Source organism: Monodelphis domestica, chromosome 7 (genome assembly GCF_027887165.1).
Source record: "Monodelphis domestica isolate mMonDom1 chromosome 7, mMonDom1.pri, whole genome shotgun sequence".
Classification (NCBI taxonomy): domain Eukaryota; kingdom Metazoa; phylum Chordata; class Mammalia; order Didelphimorphia; family Didelphidae; genus Monodelphis; species Monodelphis domestica.
The window spans coordinates 98,790,491-98,815,525 of NC_077233.1; the positions used below are offsets into that span (position 1 = coordinate 98,790,491).

A 25,035-nucleotide genomic window follows, 5' to 3' on the forward strand; every position below is an offset into this window, starting at 1 on the left:
TATAACATTCCTGGGTGTTGTCAGTTGGGGATTAAATACAGGAGGTGATCTGTGGATTCTTTCAATCTGCACTTTCCCCTCTTGTTCTAGGATATCGGGACAGTTTTCCTGAATAATTTCCTGTAGTATTATGTCCAGGCTTTTTCTTAAATTGTCTCTTCTCAAACGATTTTCTAAATCTTCTGTTTTGTGAACGAGATGCTTCATATTTTCCTCAATTTTTTATAGTGTTCAACTGCCTTGTGAGGTCACTTAATTCCAGTTGTATTCTGGTTCTTAAAGACTGGATTTCATCCCTAGCTTTTTGGTCATCCTTTTCCTTCTGGTCTGATTTTCTTTGAAGGTCGTCTTTCATCCTCTTTACCTCGTCTTTCATCTCCCTTGCCTCATTTTCCAGCTGGTTGATTTTGGCTTTCAAGACAATATTTTCTTGTTTTAGTTCAAGTGCCCCTGTTTCCAGATGACTTATCTTAATTTTTAAGTTCTTTTCCCAATTGTCTTCGGCCTCTCTTAATTGTGTTTTGAGTTCTTCCTCAGCATGTATCCAATTCGCTGGGATTTCTAATTTATTGTTTGCTGATCTCTCCCCCTCTGTTCCGTTCCGCTGAGTAGAAGCTGTCTATTGTAGTTTCTTCTTTTTCTGTTGTTTGCTCAAATTCACCCCTTCTTTACTCCCCGTATTTGTCTGTGCTCTTGCTCCTCTCATTTTTTTGGTTTTGGGGGCTTCTGTCTCCCCTCTTGGAGCTTCAACAGGAGATCTCTCGGTGTAGTCTCTGGTGGGGGGGTGGGGGGGGGGGTTGAGGTTTGAGCTTCCCTGTCCTCTGTAGACTTTTGATTGGATTAAAATCCAGCAGTCAATGAGGATGGGTGTGGAGCCTGGGATTCCCTGAGTTCTGGAGACTTTTGATGGGATTAAGTACAGCTTACTTGGGCTGGGTATGCTCTGAGTCCAAAACTTCCTGGAAGGCTGGAGCAAATATGGAGGATCTCCACAGCTCTGGTCAGGCTGCCCGGTCTATGCTCCCTCTCTACCTCCTTTCCCGCCGTCTGTGTTGGACGCTCTGAACTTGGCACAGCCCTGCTCCCAAGGTATGCCCTTCAGACAAGCACCTTTGCCTGCCCAGAAGTTCCCGTTGTGGCTGGAATCTCAGCACTCTGGGTGGGAGGGGGGATAGGTCCTGGAACTTTCCTTCTGTCTTCCCCGTAAACCCGAGTGTTCTCGGATTCCGGCTTTTTGGGGGACATATCTTTTGAATTAAGTCCAGCAGGAGGATTCCTTGGCTCTGTCTTATTGTTGAGTTTGATTTTTAGTCCCCCAGGAGCATTAAGTTTGTGATCGGTTAGGAAGGGTGTTCAGAGATCTGAACTTCTGCTCCTTCTAGGCCACCATCTTGACTCTGCCTCCGACTTTCATCCTTTAGCTGGCACAACAACTCTTCTCCTGGTTCTCTTCATAACTGCACACCAAATACCTACTCAAAGTCTCCAACTTTCTTCCATTGGTACCTTCTCCAAACCTCCTTATTTCTATTGAGAGTATCACCATTCTTCTAATCACAGAGCTTCACAACCTTGGACCCACCCTAGATTTTCTCCTCTTTTTTACTACCCTCCACATTCAATTACTGCCATATTTTTAATTTTATATTGATAACATCACTCACATCTTGTCCCTTTGCATGGCTACCTAATTCTGTTTCAGGCCCTCATCACCTCTTGTAGGGATTCCTTTTAATTGATTTCCTTGCTACTTCTAAACTCTGAGGTGTATAATGAATTATTCACAAAGGGGTCAAAATAATTTTCCTACAGAATGGCTTAAGCTATAGCATTCAAAAGTATTTTGGCAGCTCTTTATTCTCCCTAGCATAAAATACAGAAATTTTAACCTATTATTTAAATCTCTACAAAATCAGTCTCCGACATATATTTACCGTTTTACCTTACTTCTGTTCATTCATTTTGAGGCAAACTGTACTGCTAGTAGTTTCCTGGATTAAAAATTCCTTTTCTGCTTCTGTGCATTCCCTTCAAGACGACCAAAAAACTAACTTATTTATCTTCTTTACCTCTCAAAATCTTTATTTCATCCAATCTCTGTATAAGTGGTATTCTTACCAGCACCTTAAGGACAAACTTTTTTTTTTTTAAAGTCATTCCACTACGTGGCACAGTACTTTGCATGTAATAGGCACTCAATAAATGTCTGCTGAACTGAGCTGCCTAAACAAAAGTCACAATGTAGAATTACAGCAAACATAAAAGAACAATTCCCCAATCCCTAGGTCTATTCAGGCAAAACTGGAAATATATAATTCAGAATATCCACTAACTAATGTGAAAGTTCAGGACTCCAATGATCAATATAATTCTATCTGTCCATCTAACTTTAGCCCTTAGGTGTTCCTTGTTTCCTTTCCCTATGATTCGAAACCCTGAGTTGTTCTCAGCTCTCTCTCTCCTACCTTAAATTGTTCCTTCTCACAAGACAAAAGAGTATCTTCTCATAAGCCCAGGGTATCTTTATGAATTCTAATAGAAAAGTGAAGGCAATTTTGAGTACTACCAGCAGAAACCATGTAAAGATTTAAATTTCACATTATTTTAATATATATTCTAATTAGAAATGGAGAACCAAGTAGGGAAAATTAAAAACCATGCCTTTCTCGGCTCTCTCCTCATATAACTTGGAACCAAACCTCATTCTGGTTTTTCCTTTATTATTTTCTCAGTAAAATGGGAACATCAACTAAATTTTTTTTTAAGTAAATGAATACGCATTCTAATATAATCTGAATAGAATTCATAAAGGTGATGAGCTTTTAATAGAATTTTTGGAAATTGACTTAAAAGATTTTCAAAAATAAGAAAAAATTAATTGCATCTTTTGGTTATAGCACTACAGGTATTTAGTCTATTGTGCCTATTGCTTTTACTGAACTCAGAAGGACAGCATACCATATTTATAAAGTATATGCTGTTATACTAGTATAGCAGGATGTATTATATTTTAAAATAGTATAATTTATACATATTAATAATTTTCAGAAATATGCATATATAATAATACCATTTTCTCTGTTGAAAAGGAAGGTTTGCTGAGTGATAGGAAAGGGAACATTCAGAAACTAATGTGAAAGAAAAGCAAAACCTTCAATAAAACTTAAAAAGTCAAAAGAAATAAATATGACAGAACAAGCTCTAACGACAACATTCTTGAAGTGCTAGCAGTGGTAGCTGAGGGATAAGCTTCATTCATGAGGGATAAACTAAGGGATAACATTCATTCAAGCATCTATTTAGGACTACTGGGTGTAATGCAATGTGGTAGTACTTTTACATAGATTACAATACCTCTGAGTATCCTTTGAATTACTATAAACCAATCTGAATGACTAAAGTATAATTTATGTCTCAAGGAGGATTATTTAGCTAGTTCCTTCCAATATGAATTAGCAACACAACAATGCATTAGGGCTCCAAAAGGAACACATGCCATGACTAGGAACAGGAGACCATTTGTTCTTTTGATCTACACCTCTAAACCCCAAAGAAGGGGTGAGGGTCTATAATTTATTTTGAAGGGGTTGAAGGACAGTGTGTACTGGATTTTATGCTGAAGGGTATACCCTTAAGTTGTCACTGTTTATGCAAAATTCAAGAAAAGGCCCCCCATAGTTTGCTCAGATAGGCAGGCCTGGAGTTTAGACACAAAAGAACAAGAAGAAATATTAAATTAGTGAAAAATTCAAGCCAGAGGTAAATATTCTGAAATAAAACTGACTCCTATGTATGTATGTGTGTGTGTATATATATGTATATATAAATAGAGGATCCTCAGGCAAATTTAACTATGCATATACTACTGCTCATAAATCTCCACTCTGCTACTAAACTCATATGTAACTTTATAATATTAGACTTAATATAATTTTATTTCTGGAATTACTGCAATTACAAACTATCACAAGATATTAGTAAGATAATGTTCCATCAACAATGTAGGATCATTTTAGTTGTTAAAAATTAGAAAACTACACAATCCATTAAACAAAAGAATTTTAAAAGTTTAATAATAGTTATTTCATTTAATATAAATATAGCTACATGCCATAACTAATTCCTCAAATTAGAAATAAATACCTCTCTAAAGTTAGATATGAAGTAAATTTAATATCTCAAGATAGACTTCATACTATATCAAAATTTATTCATCTTATTTCCTATGAAAAGTTTCAAACTGAAGCAGATGGGATGTAACCTTTGTAACTTCAATATTCTCTTCAAATTTGCAAATGATGACAAAAGCTTACCATCCTTGTTCATTTTTATACTTGTATGCAGCCCCAAGAATGTGACACAAGGTACCTCCAGCTTTGAAATCCATGAAGCACTTTGCCTGAAAACATACATAATGAGTTATACAAGTGAAAAGTTTTATAATAGTTCACTTCTAATTTACAAAAACCGAGGTGGATTCATGACTAAAATTATTTATTCATCTTTTCAGAAACATAACAAATAATTTTTAAACACTTATCTTCTATATTAAAATCCGTACTACATAGTGGTTCGAAGGCAGAAGAGTGGTAAGGGATAGGCAATGGGGAGTTAAATGACTTGCACTAGGTCACACTGCTAGAAAGTGTCTGAGGCCTGGCTCTCTATCCACTGAACCTAGTGGCCTCCCTATATAACTCTTGAAAACAATTCTATTCTTTAATGAAAACTAAAAAATCACAATCTGTATTTACAAAATATAAATCAGAGATAAAGATAGAAACAACTGACTTCACTATCAAGCAATGAGCATTTATTATATGTCTGCTATGTGAAAGGTAGAAAAGACTTGGAAAACCAAAACAAATATAAAACAATCTTTCTCCATAAGGCGTTTTTTTTATTCATTTTGTTTTGGGAGGGTACTTAAATAATTATATATATCGCATATGCAAAATGAATACCAGGTATATTTCAGGATAAGCACACATAAGACTATTAGTGCCAAGAGATTCCCCAATGCTTTTATTTACAAAAATTCCATTTATAGAAAACTACTTCAAAACTATTTTGACTAAAGATAGCAGAGTACAGGCCATTATTCCCTCCTAAAAACTTTAAAATAAGTCATCAGATCAAATTTTGGAACGGCAGAACCACTAAAAGGTCAGAGAGAGATATTTTGCCAGCCTAAAACACCTTAGAGAGGTCTACAACACTGGAGCAGCCACAGATCTGGAGCACTAGCTATGGGCCTTGGGGACAGCAGGCCTTGGAGGTAGCAGCAGCAGCAGCTTTAGGAACTCTCAGCCAAAAGACAGCTATAGGGGTTGGACAACCAATCAGAAAAGATTACAGGGAACTCTCTGCTGGCACTGGATGCTACTAATACAGATTGGCAAACCTATTACCCATAAGCAGTCCTGGGTCTCAGTCCCAGGGCAGAAAGGCACACTAGCACTTGTAACTGGCAGGAGAGAAGGGAATCTTCCTGGATAAAGACCAGAGTACAGACCAGGAAACCAGTGACAACACCTCTACCAAGATAACACTACCTTGGAAGCACTGAAAACCTGCAGACTCTCAGAACTAGCTCTGAAAACAGTAGCACTGAAAAAGTCTGAAACTTAGAACACTGTGTTCTCACTTCCAGGTTAGCAGAGCCCAACTTTAACATGAAGGTCAAAGTGAAGAAACAGGCTGTGAAAATAAGCAAACACACACACACACACACACACACACACAATTAAATAGCAACTGAAAAAAGCTACATTTGTGGCAAGGAAGAGCAAGACATAAACTTAGAAAAGGCAACAATATGAAGAGCTAAGAAGCAAAGTCTCAAAAAAAAAAAAAGTGCTAATTGGACCTAAGGCCAGGAAGAATTCCAAGAGTTAAAAGTATAAACAGGGCAAAGAAAAAAACTGGGGAAAGAAATGAGTGATGCAAGAAAAACAAGAAAAGAGAATTAACAGTACTCCCTGACCCATCCTACCCCACACAGGGGAGGGAAGAAGTATTCCCATTGGGGCAATAAGCAGAAGGATGTGTGACATGAAAAAATGTACTCAGGTACAGGGGAGAAGGGGAAGTCCCTCTGTCTTTCTAATAACAAAGCAGGTGCAGTGGCCACAATTGCAACCCCACAGAGTATTGTGTGCCATCTTTGGCACCTGTACCATAGGTTTGCCATCACTGGCTTTGTGAAGATAGGATTAACTCTCCCCTTGCCTATTTTTAGCTAACCAAATCAAGAACTTAAAAGTACCCCTACCTGACACTAAGTAAGAGTTCACAAGTCACTTGCTAAAGTAGGTGACAACTCCAGAAGCCACTGCCCCACCCCTGAGCATTGCTAGGCAAACTGAAAGACAGCAATTGGTTCCTGTAAAGTGGGGAAGGGACAGAAAATGACATGGAAAAAGTACTATTAAAAAGTCCTGCCCAAGACTTCTCCTTTGAACTTCTTCTCCTTTGGAGTTCGTCTTTGGTCTCAGCATTGGTGAGCCAGACGGGAGGAGAAGACTCTTTCCTTGGATCCTGTGGTGGTGAGTGGAGTGATTCCTTCCTTGGTTAGGAGACCCTCTTGCTCATTGGTGTTTCAGTGGGATACTCCCTTCAGAGTGAGTTCCGGTGATATTCTTGGTGGATTTAGCCTCTTGTGCACTGAAGATTCTCAGCGGATTCTTCAGCATCTCCCGGCTCTTCGGATTTTGGCTTCCTAATTAGGATTTTGGATTCTGGCGAGATTCGCTTTCAGATTCACATTTACAGTCTGAAGACATTAGGATTAAACTCAGGGTATTGGTAGCTAGGCAGTACTTTCTGTCTCTTTATCTACATTTCCACTTTCACTCTTTCCATCTCTTTATATATAAAACTGCTAAAAGTCATTTTGACATAAGCTGTAATAATTTTTAAATTGGCAACCACCATATTACTTTAGAATTCTCATATTTAGCATAAAACCTAAATTTTAAATTCTTATAGCTTTAAAGTGTCCATTTTATAAGACTTGGCTAAATAGGAAAAATGTTTATCTAGACTATGATATGCAAAATAAAAACCTACAGTGCTGATCCTGGTTTACAAATATTATGAATAGAAAATAAATGAGGCTAGAATTGAAGAGGAGAAAAACGAGTAAGAGAAGGGATTGTAATGAATGTCTTTGGAAAATTTCATAGTACTTTTAATTGAATCCAAAACTACTTCCTGAAAGAAAAGGCTCATTTTCTTTAACATCAATACTTTTGTGGTGATGCTGCATGACTACGAATCATAGAATATCAGTTTTTAAATAATTAAAATAGTGGGTCACCCATAGGGCAAATGAGATTGGTGGTAGGAGTAGACTACATATGACCAAAGAACGGAGCAGAAGAAAACATGTAAGACATCAATCAGAGAAATCTTGCCCAAAAAATGAGGTATGGCAGTAGTACAAGAGGGAAATAATCCATATGCTACATAGGCATCCAAACAGTATCAAGAAGAAGAAATTTAGAAGGGGGCATTTAGGTGGCCCAGTGGATTGAGTGACAGGCCTTCACATGGGAGGTACTAGATTCAAATATGACAGACACTTATTAGCTGTGTGACACTGGGCAAGTTACTTAACCCCCCACTTGCCACTCTTGTCTTGGAACAAATACACAGTTCTGATTCTAAAACAGAAGATAAAGTTTCAAAAAAAAAGAAAAAAGAAAAAACTAAATGAAGCCCCTTGTACATTTAAAAGGAAAATATATAAAGGATAAGAAGTGAATAGGTTACAAAGTGCACAATTAAAGAAATACATCAAGGCATCTAGGTGGCAAAGCAGATTTCCCCCCCCCATGGTTACATGATTCTCCCCTCCACTCTTCCATCCCCCCCTCCCTGAACTGATAAGCAATTCCATTGGGATATACATGTATCATTATTCAAAACCAATTTCCATGTTATTCATATTTTCAGTAGAGTGCTCTTTTAACATCAAAACCCCAATCATATCCCTTCAAACCATGTGATTGAGCTTATGTTTTTTCTTTTGCATTTCTACTCCCAAAGTTCTTTCTCTGGATGTGGATAGTGTTCGTTCTCCTAAGTTCCTCTGGACTGTCCTGGGTCACTGCATTGCTGCTAGTAGAGAAGTCCATTACATCAGTTCCTGGAGGCCTTTCCATTTCACATGGAATTCCTTCAGTTCATTATTCTTTTCAGCACAATATTATTCTGTCACCATCAGATACCACAATTTGTCCAGTCATTCCCCAATTGACGGACACCCTCTCATTTTCCAGCTTTTTGCCACTACAAAGAGCATGGCTATGAATATTTTTGTACAAGTCTTTTTCCTTATTATCTCTTTGGGGTACTAACGCAGCAGAGATATGGTAGGATCAAAGGGTAAGCAGTCTTTTAAAGCCCTTTGGGCACAATTCCAAATTGCCCTTCAGAATGGTTGGATTAATTCACAATTCCACCAACTGTGTATTAGTGTCCCAAATATGCCACACCCCCTCCAACATTTATCACTTTCCTTTGCTGCTATATTGGCCAGTCTGCTAGGTGTGACATGGTACCTCAAGAATTGTTTTAATTTGCATTTCTTTAATCAGGAGGAATTTAGAACACTTATATGTGCTTAGTGATAGTTTTGATTTCTTCATGTGAATACTCCTATTCATTTCTCTCGACCATTTGTCAATTGGGGAATGGCATGACTTTTTGTAAATTTGACTTCGTTTCTTATATATTTGAGAAATTAAGCCTGTCAGAGTTTTGTTCTAAAATTTTTTCCCCTGGTCCTGAAGTCAGGAATACTTGAATTCAAATCTAGTCTCAGACACCTAACTAGTTATATGACCTGAGGCAACTCACTTAACTGTTGTCTGTCTTAGTTCCTTCAATTGTAAAGTGGCAATCATAACAGAACAGAACAGAAGTGCTTTATAAAGCACTTAATAAAGTGCTGTGGACAGGAAAACTGAATCATTCTCATCTGCTAAAGTTTGTTACCAGGACAGTAAAAAACTCCTCCTAGAGCTATATAAGAAAGGCCACAAAGTTTGCAAATCAAAATTACAATGGGTCATGCCTAAATTTGAATACCTAGGATTTATCTTGGAAAAAGGGATAAGAAAGATTTCCAAGAAAAGAATTCAAAACTCACTGTGCCAAAGACTAAGAAACAACTTAGTCTTTTTAGGAGTAACACGTTTCTGTAGACAATGGATCCCAGGCTATAGCCAAATAAAGTGCCTGACAGACAACCAAAAAACCAGTCACAGAACCATTGAAACTTACAAAAGAACATCTCCAAGCCTTGAAACAGATCAAAGAAGAAATCATAACAGCTCCAGCCTTAGGTATTCCAGACTACAACAAATAATTTCATCTCTTTGTACATGAAGCAAGAAGCATAGCTTCTGGAGTGTTAGTCCAAAGTTTAGGATCCAAGTTTAGGCCAATGGCATATTATAGTACACACCTGGATATAACTGAGAAAGGAATGATTCCCTGTTTGAGAGCAATCGCAGCCATAGCAACCATGATTCAAAGTCATCTGTTTTGATACTAGGATCAAAACTTAATGTCTACTCTTCACACCAACTAGAGTCCATTTTGAAGAAATATCATTTACAGGCTTACACACAGCAAAGTTTCTCAATATGAAATTGTGTTACTAAGCAACGAAAACAACATTTTAAAATGTTGGCAACCATTGAATCCAGCAACTTAGATTCCAGATCTGCCATTTGAAGGGGAAATCATACATAATTGCCAGGAAACAATATCATTCGTAAAAAAACCAAGATATGATTTAAAAGACACTGCCCTGAAAAAACCTGACATCGAAATGTATACAGATGGTTTGAGCATGATAGTTACAGGGAAATGTAGACCCAATCAGCAGTAGTTACACTAACAGAGACATTATGGTATGCATGTGAGCTCTCAAGGGGCAGAGCTAGTTGCTTTATTAAAAACTTTGCAAATTGGGAAAGATAAACAGGTCAATATTTACAGATTCCAGGTACACATTCTCAGTAATTCATGCCACAGCAGAAATTTGGAAACAGAGAATTTTCTTTCTTTCTTTTTTTTCTTTTAAACCCTTACCTTCCATCTTGGAGTCAATTCTGTGTATTGGCTCCAAGGCAGAAAAGTGGTAAGGGCTAGGCAACAGGGGTTAAGTGACTTGTGCAGAGTCACACAGCTACAAAGTGTCTAAAGATTTTATAAAAATTTAGGAATACAAGCAACATACTACACACAGTATCATCCCTAAAGTACAGGGCAAGTGGAGAGATTAAATAAAGACATCAAAACATTAATAGGTCAATTTTGTGCAGAAACACACCTAAAATGGACAGACATTCTACCATTAGTTCTGTTCCTCTTAGAACAAGACCCAGTGAAGATCTGCACACCTCTCCATTTGAGATGCTATTTGTCAAAGAAGGACTTGTAAACCAGCTTACATTGCAATGATCGGAGGAGACTACAATTAGCAAAACATACAAGCTTTAGAAACAAGAATAGTAGAGTTGCACTAAATGGGCTTGATACAACAAGCAGTACCCCTGGATTACAATTTATACAACATCAAACCAGGAGACAAAGTACACATAAAAAATTTCAATAGAAAATTGGCTACGGACATAAAATGGACTGGACCACACGAAATATTGCTTACTACCCCTACAGCTATAAAAATTGCAGGGAAAGACTCATGGTTTCACTGTTCACACATAAAACCAGAAAAATCCAACACCACTATAACAGCCATAGAAGACGACAGTTACACAAAATAGTGCTGAGAAAAGAAAACAAAAACTGATTAACATCCAAAAGTACACCACAAAGAAAGAATAGTGCCACATAATGTTTGAGACAATGAGATCCCAGCAGTCAAGCAAGTCACAGCAAGAAGACAACTTTCCAGCCCAAAGGAAAAGATTTTAAAGCATCCCAGAGGAAAAGCATCAAGAAAAGGCATCAAGAAAAGCTGCTAGAGAGAAGAAACAAGGAGAAAAAAATGAAATGGATAGCTAAGACTTTGAGCTTTGTACATTTGTTTATACAAGAAGAGGACAGATGGAAAACGGGACTTATATGTAAGACTGAGTACAACAAAAGCATAAAACTAAATTAATTTCACATATTAGGGAAATAGCATGCAACACTACATAACTTGGAAGAAAGAAGAGAGCCATCAGTCAATGTGAGAAGTGAAAATCTGAAGAAACTTGTTAAGTATTTATTCAACACAACACTACTAGACACAAAACACAAAATCACAATCTGACATATATTAGGAGAGCTTGTGTAAATTAATGAGTGTCTGAAATTGCATTTATGCAATATGTAAATATGCACATAGTTAGTTTCATAAGGTCTTGGGCAAATAGAAAGACCAATTGATATTTCTATTTGACCAACATCAGGATATGGAAATAATGTATATTATTATATTATATGCAAATAATCTCTGAAAATAATATATATATATTATAATTAGGTTAATAACATAGTGAGAGGGTCTATAAATAAGTAGCATAGCATGTATTGAAGTTATACATTAAGATTAGGTTATAGATTAGACTAGGGATTTAGAGAATAGTTATAAGTAGGGAATAGATAAGGAGTAAGTTAAGATAAACAGCGTACAGTTAGTTATACTTAGGAAAAGACTTAAGCTGCATTTCCAGATAGTAAACTCTTAATTGTTTATTGTAAAGCTGATGCTGAAATTGTGTTTAATGGAAATTATATATAGAGAGAAAATAGTTTGCAAATAATTATATAGATTATATTATTAGATAACATAATATATAAATAATTAGATATATTGTACTATATATGGATTAATTATATAGATAAATAAAATAGGAAAAATGTTTGTATTAGTTTAACTTAGCAAGAGTAAGTAGTATTAGTATTAAAATTCAAATTTCTTTGTAATGGTTTTGTTCATGTATTGTACTGAATTATTATTCTAAAACCCCAAAACTACCCTTACCCAAACTTTCCTGCACAGAATTCCTTGGATGAGAAAAGATTAGCATAGAATAGAGATAGAGTAATTGAGGGAAGTTTATTATTTTGGGAGGAATAGTTAGAAAGTAGATTTAGTAGCTTGATAAGTATAATAAATATAAGCGACCTTGGGAAAGTCACAACAAGAAAAAAAAAGGACAATTGTGGAAAGGAAAACTGAATCAAATTTTGGGTCTTTCTGCCACTCAGGTGGTACAGACAAGCAGTTGGAATGTTAAGAGTGAAGATTGATGGACAATGATGACAGTTGATGGGGGAAGGGACAACTGGGAGAGTGACAGTTGCTGTTAATGACACTCATTCCTGGCCCTCGAACTGGTCCCTGTCTCTGAATAGAAGCTCCTTTATTCCTGATTTTTACCAACTGTTTGCTCTACCTGGATTCCTGTGATCAAGTCTTCGAACAAAAGGATTTAAGGGGAGTGGTTTGAACTGTAAGGCCAGTCTTTAGGGGCATCAGCCCAAAGAGACAGGCCCAAACAGCTCTAAAGGTCAGAACCTTTTCTTTCTCTTGTTGTCTGCTGCTAAAGACTTTAAACTTAAGAAAGCTAGCATAGATTAGCATAGACAGGAATAAAAGAAACCCTCCACCAGCCTGCGAGGCCTGGCCTCAGCTCAAAAGCTGAGATTCAAACCCAATCTGGGAAAAAAGTATAGGGAACCCCTCTTCCCTCTACCCTGATCAAAACATTTTATTAAATTCACCTTTATTTAAATAACCCGCAATCAGATAAGAGGAGAACTATCATTTCAGGGAGACAAAAAAAGAGGGAGCAGAGCCTAAGGACATTCATTCAACCATTATCAGTCCTTATCAGACCCCTGCTGGGCAACCTTGGGGTGGAGGGGGCTTGTCCCTCAGGAAGGTCCTTGCCTACCTGCCCTGGGGTATCTTCAACATCAATCAATAGAGAAGACAGTCCCTCAAGCATTGCTGCTAGTATAGAAGTCCATTACATTCAATTATATCACAGTGTATCCATCTCTGTGTATAATGTTCTCCTGGTTCTGTTCCTTTCACTCTGTATCAATTCCTAGAGGTCATTCCAGTTCACATGGAATTCCTACAGTTCATTATTCCTTTGAGCACAATAGTATTCCATCACCAACAGATACCACAATTTGTTCAGCCATTCCCCATTTGGAGGGCATCCCCTCATTTCCCAATTTTTTGCTACCACAAAGAGCGCACATGCCCAACTCAGAATTCAAATTTTTTCTGGCAAAGATATTGAAATGGTTTGCCATTTCTTTCTCTGGCTCATTTTATAGATGAGGAAACAAGAGTTAAGGGACTTGCCCAGGGCCACATAGCTAATTGGTGTCTGAAGCCAAATTTGAACTCAGGAAGGAGTCCTCATGTCTTTAAGTCCAGGACTCTATCCACCACACCACACTCCTGCAATAACAAAAATCTAGGAAATTGCTATATTTTTTCACATTACGAATATAAATCCTATGTTAAGAAGTGGGTAAATAAAATTGATACAGCAATATGCTCAATGTACTACTTACAGGAAGTTTGGTGAAGGCAGGATTGGTGACATGTTTCCCAAAGGCATCTTCTTGAAACTGTAGTAGCTGTACTACCAGTCCGGCCAAAGTTTTATTGGTAGGTGCATCTGCTTGAACATACTGCAAAATACAAATAAAACCTTAATCTTAGGGAAATCTCTTCCTAGGAAAGTGTTCACAAGAACAAGATAGTACACTTAAGCACAGTAAAAATAACAGGAGAAACCCTGAACCTAAAGCAAATAGAGCCATTATCTACTGAAAAAAAAAGATTAAAAAAAAAGGAATGGTTATGCTTATACAATGTATTAAACTACAGTGATATTCTTTCAAATTAATCTCTGATGCAGAAAAGCCTTTGACAAAATACAACACCCATTCCTATTAAAAACACTAGAAAGGACAGGAATAAAAGGACTTTTCCTTAAAATAATTAGTATTTATCTTAAAACATCAGCAAGCATCATCTTCAATGGGGATAAGTTAGAAGCCTTCCCTATAATAAGGAGCGAAACAAGGATGCTCATTATCATCACTATTATTTAACATTGTACTAGAATGCTAGCTTTGGCAATTAAAGAAAAGAAATTAGAGGAATTAAAGTAGACAATAAGATAACTAAACTATCACTCTTTTTAGATGATATGATGGTATAGGGAATCCTAGAAAATCAACTAAAAAATTTGATGAAATAATAACTTTAGCAAAGTTGCATGATACAAAAAAACTCCACATAAATCATCAACATTTCTATATATTTCCAAGAAAGCTCAGCAGCAAGAGTTAGAAAAAGAAAATCCATTTAAAATCACTATAGACAATATAAAATACTTACGAATCCATTTGCCAAGACAAATGCAGGAATTACACGAACACAGTGACAAACCACTTTTCACAAAAAAAAAAAAAGTTTATCTAAATGACTGGAAAAATGTCAATTGCTCATGGTTAGGCTGAGCTAATATAATGAAAATGACAATCCTACCTAATTTACTATTTACTAATTACCTAATTAATTTACTTATTCAATGCCATACCAATCAAACTATCAGAAAGCTATTTTATAGTACTTGAAAAATACCAAAACACAATGTCAAGAATATTAAGGGAACTAATGAAAAAAATGTGAAGAATGGTAGCTTAGTGGTACCAGCTCTTAACTTGTACTATTAAAGCATTAATTATCCAAACAATCTGGTACTGGCTAAGAAATAGAAGAAAGGATCAATAGATTAAGGATAAATTACCTCAGCAAGCTAGTGTTTGATAAACCCAAAGATCCCAGCTTTTGGGGTAAGAACTCACTATATGACAAAAACTGCTGGGAAAACTGGAGAACGGCATGGCAAAAATTAGGGTTAAATCAGTCTTGCACCCTATACCAAGATATGGTCAAAATGGGTATATGATTTAAACATAAAGATTGATATAAGTAAAGTAGGGGAATATAGACTAGTTTACCTGTCAGATCTATGGAGAAAGGAAGAATTTATAACCAAACAAGAGAACATTACAAGATATAAAATGAATACTTTTAATTACATTAAATTTAAATGTTTTTCTATAAACAAAACCAAGATTAGAAGGGAAACAAACTGAAGAAAGATTTATAATGTGGAGAAGAGAGAAATATCATTTATTACAGATTGGCACCCCTAAAAGACTGAACTTTACAATGCCTAAGAAACAGCAGGAAAAATGTTTAATCAAGAGCTCTGTGGAGCTGTTGTGCTGGCAGCCATTATGGCTTACTGGATATATAACATCCTATATAGTAAAATGACCACCATGATAGTAGATTCGGTGGAATACCTGGGCAACACCACGATGCTCATACTACAATGGCCATTCCAAAAAAAAAAAAAAACTGTCCTTTGGCACATTATGGCTCAAGTTTAATTTCTATGGCAGCTTTACAGACACTGACCTATTTGAAAAATATCTATAGATCTGTGATCCACAAAAAAGGCAGCACAGATAATGATGGTAGATAATAACTTGGAAAATGTTATTAAGAACATGTTTGAGGAATTTATCAAGGCTAAAGGGTAGACCAGATTAAGGACAATAACAATGGTCAGACAGATAGTGCACCCAAAGAGAAAGAAAGGCAAAGAACACACAGGTTAATGTAAAGGGAAACGACAGTGACAAGGATACCAAGTCTGATTGTGAACCTGAAAAAAGTTTTCCACTAAAGGAGGTAACTAAATTATCAAGTACAGCTGGTGTGTTACAATCAAAAGTGCACAGACAGTTTACATCCCAGGAACTTGATTCCCTGAAAAAATGGGTTCCAAAATTTATCTCTCAACCCTTTTAAGATGCAGAAAGAACTCAAATGTGCTTTCAGGATCTTTGATCCAGATTTCCAACATGTAGAATTTCTCTTGTCTGAACTGTTAGTCCCCATGGGCATTGCCAATTCATTGAAAAGACCAGGTCAGAAAACAACCAGACTAGTTGGCCCACTGAGGAGCAAAGGGAAGACCTTGATTTTGCAAATCCCACAAGCATGACCTACTTAAGGAAATGTAGGGAAGACTTGCTCCAAGCTATTAAGCTCTATATTATTAGGCTTGAAGCCTAATGCATGGGCAAGATTTGATAAACTCATGCAAAATACAGGGGAACATCCAGCTTCATTCATAGATCATCTCTCTGAAATGTCTGAATCAATTATGGGTTTAGAGGCAAATAGTGAGGAATCTACTAGTCACACGAGAAGACAGTTTTTGAAGGGATGCACACCTCACTTAAAGAATTTTTTTAAACATTACTTCCCAAAATATGATACTGTCAGTCTGATCAAATTACATGAAACCTCAAAAGTTATTCAGAACATAAACAGATGCAAGATTTAAAAGAAAAATTAGAGATAACAGAGAAAATTTTAAGAGAAAAGGAGATTGAGGAAATCAAGAAACTAAATACTATTAGGACATACATAAAACCTACTTACAAACCAAAAACAGTACAGAGAGAAACTAGGCAATGCTTTTTCTGTCATTTATAAAGGACACTTGATCAAAGACTGTTTTCTGAAAAAGAAACATGAAGTAAATATTAACAAAACCACACAAGCTAGATACAGAAAGCAAAATTCCACTTGCTGTTGTCATTGTAAGCTAAAATCCACAAAATAGGCAACTGATTTAGAGGAAATGCAACAGGCTATTAAATCAGGAGCCAAACATAAATATTCTGATATGGTTAGGAGAGAATTATAAAGACAGGTCTATAATGTATGTAGTTTGGTACATGGAGATAGAAAAAATGGTGTAAAAGAGACTAATGTTAAAAGAAATGGTGAAAATTCAATACAAGACAGTGAATCTGTGAGTGATAGTAAATTCAATAAATCAAGAGAAAGGTAGAGACAAGTAGAACTGCTAGATGCAAAAGTTAAAGACATCATATCTCAAATAGCAATAGAGATAAGAGACTTAGAGAAAGGCTGTATAGTAACCACACAAGAAAAAAGTGCAAATCAAATCAAAACATTCTTGGAGAACTTTTTTCAGAGCAGAGAGAGCATGGGGATTGAATTGTGTAAAAGAAAAAGACAAAGTCTTTTGTGACAAAGTCACAAACTCAAGCAAGAGTTACAGAGATACAGAAAAACAAAATTTCAATTCCCTACAGGTTACTGTTACTAAAGATGAAAATACTTTGAAATCATTCACAGAATTGCATGACATCCCACCAAACGCAGTTCATTCTTCCAATAGCTATATGGCACAGATATCCTTAGAAAAAACATCTCATTTGAATCCTGAAGCTGAAACTTTCCATTCAGCAATGACTGATTTAAAGAATATAAAATTTACTGAAAATGAAACTGACATTACATTTGAAAATAATAATCCTATTCAAAGTAATGGAAGTGACATGACAGTTGAATTTGAAAAGAGTAATGGAATGGAAGTCTTAGTAACTGAAAGAACAACCAAGGATTCAAATGGCAAACTTGAAGCCAACATTCTAAAGGGCAGAGGGGAATCTGGCCAAATAAACTTATGTGAGATAAGCAACAGCTATAATTCCAATGTAGTAGAGAATATAGTACAATCAACCTCATATGAATACTTCATAGGAAATAGATCAAAAAGAGTTAACTGATCCAAACATACAGCTGGCAGAGGGTAGCAAAGAAATGAACAGTGACTTAGTAACTATACACACCTTAGCTGCACAGCCAGAAACATATGTATGTAGTACTGTGGGAAAGAATGAAGGCACACATCCTACTGATGCAGGGGAGCATGCAGATGTACTACACTTATTCCCAGAACAGCACACTAGAGAGGGACAGATTCCTATAGAGTGATGATGAACATAAACTTCAGACTGATGATAGAATAGAATTTATAAATAGTAGTAACAGCATTGAATATCTGCAAGAAGAAACTAACCCCATACAATCAAGTTTACCAACTCAAAACAAAAATCTGAAGCTTAGCAATGAGAAACAACCAGAAACTGATTTGGGAAATATAAAAGCTGGTGACATAGGATTATATCAACACACAAAGCCAAGTTAGTAACAATACCTGACACAAGTTTACATGGCACTGAACAAAATCCAAAGAATAACATAAGGATTGCTGATTTCAGTGAGTCAGACTCAGATACAGTCAGAAGACATACCAGAGGGTGTAATAATAATGGACAAGATGATTTAGAACAGATGCCTTATCAATTCTATAAGCTTTATGAAGAGGTAGACAAAGAAGGGGATGTGTGGGACACAAGTGAGAAAATTGAATACCTGAAACCAGTACAATCAAAATCTTACCAAGATTATGATGATGAGATGTTCTTTGGGCACAGAAGAAGTTGTATACCATTGAAGGGACTTTATGCAAGATTAGGGGTTGATAATGAAGATGATTTTATTGAGAAGTTGAATTACATGGCTTGTACAGATACAGATTTTGAATGGGATATCAAGAAATATATTAGAGAACTGGAGGAGAGATAGATATACAATTTCACATCTATTCTCTAACTTTAAGAACATGACAAATACCATTCCATGCAGTAAGAGTGAAACCAAGATTAGTTGAAGTTCCATAGGGTAACTATACTACACAAAACCTTATCAGAATGAATACTAGTTTTAGGTAGAAAAGAAAATATTCCAGCAAAACAACAACTAAGTAATTCAATAAGAACACTCCTAAGCTTGTAACAGAAAACTCCATCTTTATAACTATGACAGACACAAACACCTAGAATGCTATGGAAGCATAGATTCACATTGGATGAATTTGTTATCAAAGACTTTAATATCAAGTTATAGTTGAGAACTGAAACAGGTTATCCATATCTCTCAACCTTAAACCTAAACAATCTCTACTAGGGGAAGGAAGAGAGGGAGGGTATACCATGAAGATATTACATCATAGTTTCAGATACCTCACAAGAAACAACAATGTGATCATGTCATCAATGAAGATACATACAAATGGCATCTGATAAAAAGGGAAAAAATCCCTGGTCATAAGAAGCAACACGAATAGCCCTAGTCCTTATGGATAACAAAGGAAAGCACACACAAGACTACTTATCAACAGATAGTACAGACAAGAGAGCATTGCACATGTTAAAATGATAACAGAAAAGCACCCCTGAAACAAATACAGTCCAGAAAGAAATACAGTCAGCAACACAAACAGAAAACATGCAGCTAAAATTTAATTCCAAAGAATAGCTTCTATATTTTATACAAAGTCTCTGCCTACAATAACAGAAAAGAAACAATGTTATCTCAAATGAATACATAACTCCATGACCAAATGAATTACATTATATCTAAATTCTATTTCCAAGACATAACTAAAGACAACATACAATAAATCTTGTGAAAATTCAAACATCAAAAAGATAAGAAAACTTCAAATTCAAAACAAAATTCTAAGAAACTATACTATACTGCTTACACCCACCCATGAAGATGAACACAAGTAAAGCTTTCTTCCACTTATGAAGATGAACACATGTAATGCTTACTTCCACACATGAAGAATAACTAATGAATTCTGACAAGCACTCATGAAGAACTCATAGCTTACTTCCATGCACAATGAAAATTTCAATCTTACATACATACACATGTAAAAACCTTACACACATGCATGTTCCTGATTATTCCAGAATGTTCCTGAATTGAAGAACACAGGTCTACAGTCAAGAGTGACAGCAGACAACAGTAGTATGCTGACCAGATGACAAGAGACTTAGACACACAGAGTTTCTACAATCAACATCAAGGGACATGGAAAGACTTTGAAAGTTTGGACTTTTGATGAGGTTATGTAAGAATGTGCCATACATGTTAACATCACATATATGTACACATTCTACATTAAAATATAATGATATCTCATGGAATGGGTAAGTATACAACATATGCATAGTTGCAAAATACAAAAGTCACACTGATATATAAATTTCTGTGGAAAATTCAGACAGACAAAGATATTTCTTTGAGATTACACAGAAATCAAGAACAATGTATTATGGATGTACATATGTAAATCTGTATAAATACAACCTAGGTACATATATGAATAACTAATGTACTAACAAATTAACTATATTAGAAAAATTTATTAATGTACTAATGACTAAACTACAGGGTCAGCTTAAATTTGTTCTAAGTCCTAGGGAAGTAGGGATAGACATAAAACTACTAAAGTATAGAAGTTAGATTGCATTATAATTGTAGGTTAGCAATTGTCAGTAATAGAAAATTTTACTTGGTTGAATTTATAGACATTAAGAGATAAGACAGCTACATATTCAAAATGCTGTTGGAATTGTTTAAAATTGTTCCATGATTTGTTATTATGTCAAAACTATATTTCATGTACAATCTATTACCTAAACCATTTTCCTATACCCAAATTTAGCATAGAACTAGATAGACAGAATAGCTTAAGATTAGGATTTGTTATTTTGGGAGGGTAAAGGAATATTTAAGATAGCACAGGGTTAAGAATTAGATAGTTTGCAATATAACAATATATATCCAAAAGGTAATAAGTATCATTAAAAAGTGCGGGGTGCAATTTTTTTAAGACAAAAAGGGAGGAATGTGGAGAAAAGAGAAATTATAAGAAAATGCATGCAAAGGACAGAAGCTGGAGATGGGTCAGCTGTCAGTCAAATGAAGACTCCGTTTGGAATGTTACCGGGAAAAGGAGTTTGGAGCCATGCCAAGGGTGACTTTTTAGGGAACTTAGTCTTTGCCATGATGGTGACCTTGAAGGAGGAAACTGGGTTTATCTCTATGTGACTTGAGATAATCAAGTTGGAGGTGACCTAGCTGATTTGAAGGCAGAAGAAGGACAAAAGTTCATTTATCTCTCTCTGACTGGCTCTGTTTCATGCTAGTGACTGAATAGCCATTTCTCTCAATATCCTCCAACCTAACACTCACTGTAGATAATAGGAATATCCCACCCCTCTTACCTCCATCCTCCACCCTTGTCCTGTCTTCCCCAAATAAACCCCTTGTTTGACAAAGAAGATTAAGAACTATTTCATTGAAACCTCGCAGCTCACACTGAGTGACTTGAGGGAGACTGAAGAAGGGAGGAGGGGAGGCTGAAAGGCTTCTGAAGAGTGAAGAAAACAGGAGGTATAGAGAGAGGAGGGTAAGCAAAAGAAAGATAACTACCTGATCCATTAGTTATCTAGTATCCATCAAAATCCTTCAAATATCATCTATTACAATAACAAATTTCTCTAATAAAGATGTGATTTCTCAAATATATAAATATATATTTTTATAATATATATAAATTACTAAGACAAATTTATAAGAATCCCAAGTCATTTTCCAATTGATAAAAAAACATTATAATCAGTAAGAGCAATATTGTGGAACAATCAAATGTGATAGACTTTGCTACTAATAGCAATATGATGATCTAGAACAATTCTAAGGGGCTTATGAAAAAAAGTGCTATCTATCTACCTCCAGAGAAAGAACTGTTTGAGTAAGAATGCAGATGAAAGCATATGATAAATCAATTGTTTATTTGGGTGTATGTTGGGGGGGATTTGTTTTATAAGATTATTCACTTACAAAAATGGGAATGTTTTACATGATAATACATGTATAACCCAGATTGAATTGCTTGTCAGGTCCAGGAGAGGGGTGAGAAAAAGGGAAGACTTTGGAAAACTTTGGTGGAAATTTGTTATTAAAATTAAAAACAAATTAAATTTCTAAAAAATTAAATCTCTGGAGATATTTCATTGATACAATTATTTAAGCTACCTCCTTCCATTCCAAAGCAGGGGAAATTAACTAAGGGACAAATACTGAATAAATCATGATCCCTACTTCTGAGGTTTTTATAGTACATTAGGGTATATGGGGTGTTCCAGGAGGATTAGCATGTGTGAGGGTTCACCAAGCAGTGTCCATCTTTTTACCCAACTCTCACCTACAGCTCCAAAAAGCTATAGAATTAAGAGGTCACATCTCAGACAAGATTAACCAGCCTGAGGGGAACTGACAGACTTCAAATCCATTGGTGACTTAGGGGTGGGGGGAGTCTACCTCAAGCACCTGAAGATTCCCCCAGCAGGAGTGGAAGAGAACAATCTGTTCCACAAAGGTGGGTGAAACAAGCTCTGTGGAACACTTAGACATGGTCAGACATGGAAGATGCCGCGGTCAATCTGCATCCCAGGTTACCAGAGCTGCCCTGACTTTTGTCTTGCTGCTGGGCTTCAAAGAAGAATGAGACCAACAACTCTACAACTCAGCCTCACCTCACTTAAATCCAATTTAAAGTCAAGACATCCTCCTGTGATGTCATTGGTCCTCTTCAAAAACAAAAAAGAAACAAAATACACAAATGGAGACCTAAACAATAATATCCCATAAGGTAGTTAGTTATTGATAAGCACTAAATACAGGAGATAAGAAATGCTTCAGGTTTTAGTAGAGATTATACTTGAAATGCTCAAGGGAATGCTCTTAGCAAGTCTAATTTGGCTAGGAGGTACAAATATGCCTATATTCCCCAACTCCAAGCCCTAAGAAAAAAGTAATTAAGTAACTGACTTTACATTTCCTTCCCTCTCAGGAAAAGTTTTGCAAAAGCCATTCCTCTTCATTTCCTATCTTCCTAAAGTAAAGCAAGCCAATATGCCAGTCACCATTCAACATTTCAATCTCAGTGTGTTTGTTTCCTTTACACTAAATGATTTTAAAAGTCAGGCTGATGTGTGCAACAAGATAATGACAGATGCACAGTGTGCCATTACTGGAAAGCCACATGTTCATTAGACTAGAGAGAACTAATTTTTCTGCTGTAATCAATCACATATGTAACCTGAAATAAAAAGACAAACTATTTTAAAAGCTTACAAAATTTTAAGAAGTTTTGATTTGCTTAAATGCATTTGTTTCCCAATGTAGAAAAGGAAAAGTCAGGCTATAATTAACTGCTGACAACTAGTATTTATAGTTGAAATGCTTTATTTTCCCCAAGCAATCTTCTCTCACTTTCTAACAAGATTCTCTTTATCCTAACAATTTCTTATAAAAACGCAAATCAAAAAGCCAAATAAGTGTACAGTTACCTCCAAATAAGAAAACTGATACAACTATCAATTTTATTAAGTCCTTGGTTATCAGAACTTTAAATGCAATCATAAGTTGCGTAAGTTTCAAATACTAACTAAAATTAAAAAATATTCTTCAAAAAGAAAATATTTACTATTACTTGTAAAGGAACAGGCAACCAAATTGAAACTGCAACACAATGTTTGAAAAGTGTTTAAGGAGAATGGACAATTTTCTTTTTCTTCAGTTATTTTCCATTCTCAACATAAGCTCAATGAATGTCTAGGAGCCTAAACTAAGAACTGGAAGGGATCATTAGGCAAAAAGTTTTTTAAATATATTATTGATTCAAGTGATTGCTAATATTACAAATTGCATATAATAGGTTCTTGGTTATCACTTGTCAGTCCATAAAATCTACATGCCAAACCTTATGGATATACTTTTCAAAGCTAGAAAAAGGAACATGACATCTCTTATAACTGAGCTTTAAAGACAACAAGACTTTTCCCTCTCAGGCGGCTCATTAAAAACATCTCCTAGGCTATTATCAATAAGTTGATTGTCTAGATTGTTAAATATCTGAATTGAGTCAGACTGTTTTATTTAACTACCCAATGACAAAGAAATGAAAATTCATCTGACAGAGCATATTCATCTATGAAAACTAGCATGTACCTCATTCCCAACTTACACAATGAAAAATTTAAAATGGAAAGGCAGACAATGGACAGTATTTTTTGTCTGCATGTTATAAAGATTTTAACAGTTGTACTGATATTTATAATTAAACTAATAAAGTTTGTTTCATTTATCTTACCAAAATCAAAATCTCAGGAAGAGGGGCACAGCTAGGTATCTGGTCTCAAAACTCCCTATGTGACCTTGGCCAAATCACTTAACCCCAACAAATGCCAACCCTGACCACTCTTCTATCTCAGAATCAATCCTTAGTATTCTAAGATGGAAGGTACAGGTTTGGAAAAAAAAAAGTCTCAGGTATAATTTAATAACACTACCTGACTTTAGCAAGTACTTTCATTATTTCATTTCATGATGTCCATCAAAAATACTAATTAAAATTATAAAAATTAACAATTATTTTAGATTTAGACAACATTTTCAACCAACCAGATCATGAAAAATATTGCCAATTATGTATACAGTTACCAAACAGACTGACACATTCCATCCTTTTCAAGCACTGCTCTGTGACATATTAACTCTCCACTTGTAGGTATCTTGTTTCTCCAAACTACACTATTAAATCCTTAGAAGAGGGAACTTAGGTACAGACTTGGGTGACTTAGTCTTTGTTCCTCCATTAGCATGATTTTCACTGTGTTTGAATAGAAGGTGCTCAAATATCATTTGTTGTCCAAATAAAAATATCAACAGACTATTCTTTTTAATAGAATGTCACTGAATCTAGTTTAATAAACAAAATACTTGATTAATCCAGTCCTCATTATAGAATATAGTCAAACGTACATTTTCAAAGCAGTTCTTAACCCTAGTGAAAATGAAATAAAGTATCAGTACTTACTTTAAAACAAATTAAGACATTAAAAATATCTTTTCTATAACTAGTCACTCTTTTTTGTCCATTACATATAACCTATTTCTAAAACATTTTAATTTTGATACCATTTGTTTTTACAGCATATATTTCCAAATATATCCCTTGTTCTTCTCTACTTAGCCCTTATAACAAGGATTAAAAAAAAAAAGTTAACAATGTCAGACCGGATACACAATACTCCACAGGCACAGATTTCCACCTTTACAAAGGTATAGGAGTTGAATTTTCTTGACTCTTCTTGGAACCAAGCTTAAACTTTAATTTCAGGCCACAGGATACACACTTGGATATCTAGCTG

The 25,035-nt window shown here is 35.5% G+C and overlaps 1 protein-coding gene across 1 annotated transcript in view; it reads right to left on the reverse strand.

Moving 5' to 3' along the window:
- Positions 1-25,035, reverse strand: part of SMARCC1 (SWI/SNF related, matrix associated, actin dependent regulator of chromatin subfamily c member 1) — a 156,631-nt gene that overhangs the window by 129,124 nt on the left and 2,472 nt on the right. The window contains exons 2-3 of the mRNA XM_001366884.5: positions 13,564-13,683; positions 4,314-4,399 (exon numbers count right to left, since the gene is read on the reverse strand). Coding sequence (XP_001366921.1) covers positions 4,314-4,399; positions 13,564-13,683 — 206 coding nt within the window. The remainder of the gene's footprint in view (positions 1-4,313; positions 4,400-13,563; positions 13,684-25,035) is intronic.